The 3,993-nt window shown below is 36.6% G+C and overlaps 1 protein-coding gene across 1 annotated transcript; it reads right to left on the bottom strand.

Annotated features, from left to right (window-relative positions):
• Window positions 1-223: 223 nt before the first annotated feature.
• LOC21402028 lies at window positions 224-3,687 on the bottom strand. Its single transcript, XM_010107078.2, has 2 exons — window positions 3,231-3,687; window positions 224-516 (listed from the first exon to the last, which is right to left on the bottom strand). Exon 1 carries the CDS (start codon window positions 3,636-3,638, stop codon window positions 3,246-3,248), a length of 393 nt encoding a protein of 130 aa, XP_010105380.1. The 5' UTR covers window positions 3,639-3,687; the 3' UTR covers window positions 224-516; window positions 3,231-3,245.
• Window positions 3,688-3,993: the final 306 nt, after the last annotated feature.

A 3,993-nucleotide genomic window follows, 5' to 3' on the forward strand; every position in this document is an offset into this window, starting at 1 on the left:
TCACCAGGGCCATTCTCGGCGTGATTCTGGAGGTGGGTCTCGGCCTTTTGGGGATTTGGATGTGATGGAGGTGTTGAAGAGATTTTTTTAATGCGGAATCTTGAATTGTTTGAGCAATTAAAATTAAAAAGTCATTTTCATAATTTTACTTTCTTACTCGGTTATTTTAGCCAAATTCTCTTGGTGGAGAAGAAAAAATCAAAATTACTATTGAAAAATTTCAAGCGGGTAAGGGTTTCTGGAATTTAAGAAATCAGATAAAGCATCCATTACCTGATTGCCAGTGTATCTGAAATGAATACAAATACATTCATGAACAAAGTTAAGCAAACGTTGGCCAAAAGGTTCAGAAAACCATTGTTTATTCATGTCAAACAAAATAGCCTCTGTCAACAGACAATCTAGTTAAAGAAAAAAAAAAAAAATACATGGAGGCTATTGTGAATGAAGCCTTCTCACTGCTGAAGTAAAACAGAGAGAGAATATATGCAAATGCTTTTTCACCGTTCAAGAAGCCTGGTAACAAGCAAAAACATGCAAGAGTCATCAGTACTGACTTGAAAAAAGAAAAAAGAAAGAAGCGTATATTTATATTGTTTGTATATATATTATGACGAATGTTCTTTCCCTGAATACACTAGTACACTACATATAAAGAAATAATCTGAGAAACCAAGTGAGAATGAGATAACATTTGAACAATAAAACAAAATCCTACAACAGAAAGGAACTAAAGAGAATTCATGTGAGAGAAAACACTGTGACAGAAAAAGTTGAACTTAAATTTTTGTAAAAAAAACACTGTGACAGAAAAAGTTGAATTTAAATTTTTGTAAGAGAAAAATACTGTAGCAAAAACTTGAATTGTATTTGATTTAACGAAACGAACGGGGCCTAAAACTAGCACATCATGAATGTTACAGGTCAGGTTATCGAAGTCGCGCGCAACTTATCATCATACCATCTGAAAGAGAGAGTGGAAGACCAGCTATGAAAGCAATCACTGAATTCCATATAAGAAATAGGTGTTCCTACCACACACCTTCAATAATACTGATTTCTCTAATGTTCTTTTTTTAAATAGATATAGAAGATTTCTCTAATGTTTTTAAATCTGTTATCCTCCTACAACAGAACTGGTCAGCTTCCCTTCTAACAGCCTTAGGATATATCAAGAGTCAGACGGAAACACATGCACAACACACATTGGCATAATTGCGCCAGATAAAACACCAAATCAAGATCAGCCACACCACTCGTTGAAAGTATTTTCTCACTCTTTAAATGTTTACCCCGGCATGTATCTAGCACTATAGGAGGCCGAAGGAAGCAAAAGAAAAGACAGTCGACTATTAATATATGTGAGATTGGAAATGTACCAGCCTAAGTTCCTAGAGAGAATACAATGAAGTACCTTCCTAACGAAATGTAATTGTCTTTGCAATAAAGTCATACTATGGAAAACGGACATGCACCTAAAAAAAAGGCCTAGTTTAGGATTGAGGTTTTGCCCCAGCATGTATATACGCCTAGTTTAGGATTGAGGTTGCTACCCTTGGAGATATATATATAATAGACATAAAATGTGTTCGATCAACAAACCAAGGGATTAACACCTCTGCAATAGCTTTTTTCTATAACCAGTAGGGAGTAGCTTTCTTTCTTCAACTTCCGTGCAATACTTATTTTAAAAGCTTTTGCATAATACCAAACCGGGCCTAAAAGTTGAACTGGAAAGTGGAAAACTCAAAACTGAGGGTAAAAGTAAAACCTCTCGAAAAGAATTCCCCCAACAGAAAGCCTTGACATAGCTCTAAACCCATCAGTCGTATATAAAAGCATAGCAAGACCCTGTAACAAAATTATCCTCAATACCTAATAGAACGCAGGTTGATCTGTTGTTACCAACCAAACCAAAGCAACAAGCACTTCAAGAGGTTCAAAGTAAATTACAACAAGAATCAATTTGAATCCCTTTTACCCAATTCAATCTCCTCCTTAGCAAAAAAAATTGTATAACCATTAGATTATACAATTCCACTAGCATGTTATCATCTTCACTATCAACAAAATAAACAAAAACTAAAACACCTAAAATTGGGCATTCAATCTCACAGTTTAACCAAACAACCCACAAAAGAAAAGTACAAATATCCAAAACTAGATCCACAAAGCAACGGATTTAGCATTCCTTGAAAGAAGCTAAAAACATGAAACTTCTACTATCCAAACACTAAAACTAGGAAGCCTTGATCCAGATCAAATAATTGCATGCTATATCAAACTTACCAACCTAAATATGCTTCATTTCTGACGGCGTCATATGTGTTTTACTTATACTAACATTAAATTTAGTCCATGCAAAACAAGATCCACAAAAACAAACTTTAACACTCATTGTCCACTTTCAAAGTGGCAAATTCCAACAATCCAAGAACTCAAATGAGAAATCCCCATTCGGAGACAAGCAAGTATCAAATTGAGCGCAAACAGCAAGAAATAAACAGCTAAAAAAATCAAATTGACCAGCCTAAATTCCCAATTTCAAAGCAACGAACTTTAACATTCATTCTCCACATTCAAAGCAGAAAATCCAAACACTCATATCAGGAATCCCTATTCGGAAACAAGCAATTATCAAATTGAGCGCAAACAGCAAGAAATAAACAGCTAAAAAAATCAAATTGACCAGCCTAAATTCCCAATTTCAAAGCAACGAACTTTAACATTCATTCTCCACATTCGAAGCAGAAAATCCTCACTATTCAAACACTCAAATCAGGAATCCCTATTCAGAAACAAGCAATTATCAAATTGAGCGCAAACAGCAAGAAATAAACAGCTAAAAAGATCAAATTGACCAGCCTAAATTCCCAATTTCAAAGCAACGAACTTTAACATTCATCCTCCATATTCAAAGCAGAAAATCCTCACTATCCAAACACTCAAATCAGGAATCCCTATTCAGAATCAAGCAATTTTCAAATCGAGTTATCAAATTGAGCACAACAGCAAGAAATAACAGCTCAAAAATCAAATTGACCAACCTAAATTCCCAATTTCAAAACAACAAACTTTAACATTCATAGTCCACTTTCAAAGCAGAAAATTCCCACTATCAAATCACTCAAATCAGAAACCCCTAAATAATCACTATCCGAATCAAATTGATCGCATAAAAGAAACAAAAGAAAAAAAAAAAAAAAACTCTCAAATCAAATTTTACCAACCGAAATATATGCTCATCATTTCTGATAGCCTCCACCGCGAGCGTTGTAGTCTTCTTCGACGGCGGCAGTCAAGTAAACCCTAGGGAAATCGGCGATGTCGAAGGTGGTCTCCTTCTTCATCCGCTCGACGTCGGCCTTCTTGAGGACGGTGCGGCGGATCGGGGGGCGGTTGCGGCGCTGGTCTCTGGTGTAGTACTTGATGTCGTAGACGGTCTCGGGGTTGGAGGTCGGGACGGAGGGCTTGAGCTTGGTGGTGGCCGGGCAGGAAAGGCGGTACTCGAGGGCGCCGGGGAGGGCGGAGCGGTACTCGGGGTCGGCGCAGGGGCCGGTGATCTCCCATGGCTTCTTGAAGAACCGCTTCAGGGATTGGAAGAGGGACGTCGTCGCTGCGGTTGCGGATTTCGCCATTGTTGAGGTTGGACAGCGGGGAATGCGGAATTCTGAAATTTTGAAAAAATAACTCTCTGAAATTAGTAAAATAACTTCTCAAACATTTTTATTAATAAAATAATCTCATTTTACGAAAAATAAGTAAATATCTTTCTTTATAAAAAATAAAAAAAATCATTTTACTAATTTTATTTTATTGAAAAGTCATTCTAGCATATTACCGGGAGATTTGTGCCTTGTAGGTGTGGGAGACGAGAAACGACGTTTTCTTAATTCCGTTGACGACATGTCGTTTTAGTGCTCAATTCTTTTATTATATTTTGTTTGGATCAATTTTAAATGCCCCTAAACTATAGCTATTTTTTCACTTTGT

The sequence above is a fragment of the Morus notabilis genome, unplaced genomic scaffold, assembly GCF_000414095.1.
Source record: "Morus notabilis unplaced genomic scaffold, ASM41409v2 Scaffold302, whole genome shotgun sequence".
NCBI lineage: Eukaryota > Viridiplantae > Streptophyta > Magnoliopsida > Rosales > Moraceae > Morus > Morus notabilis.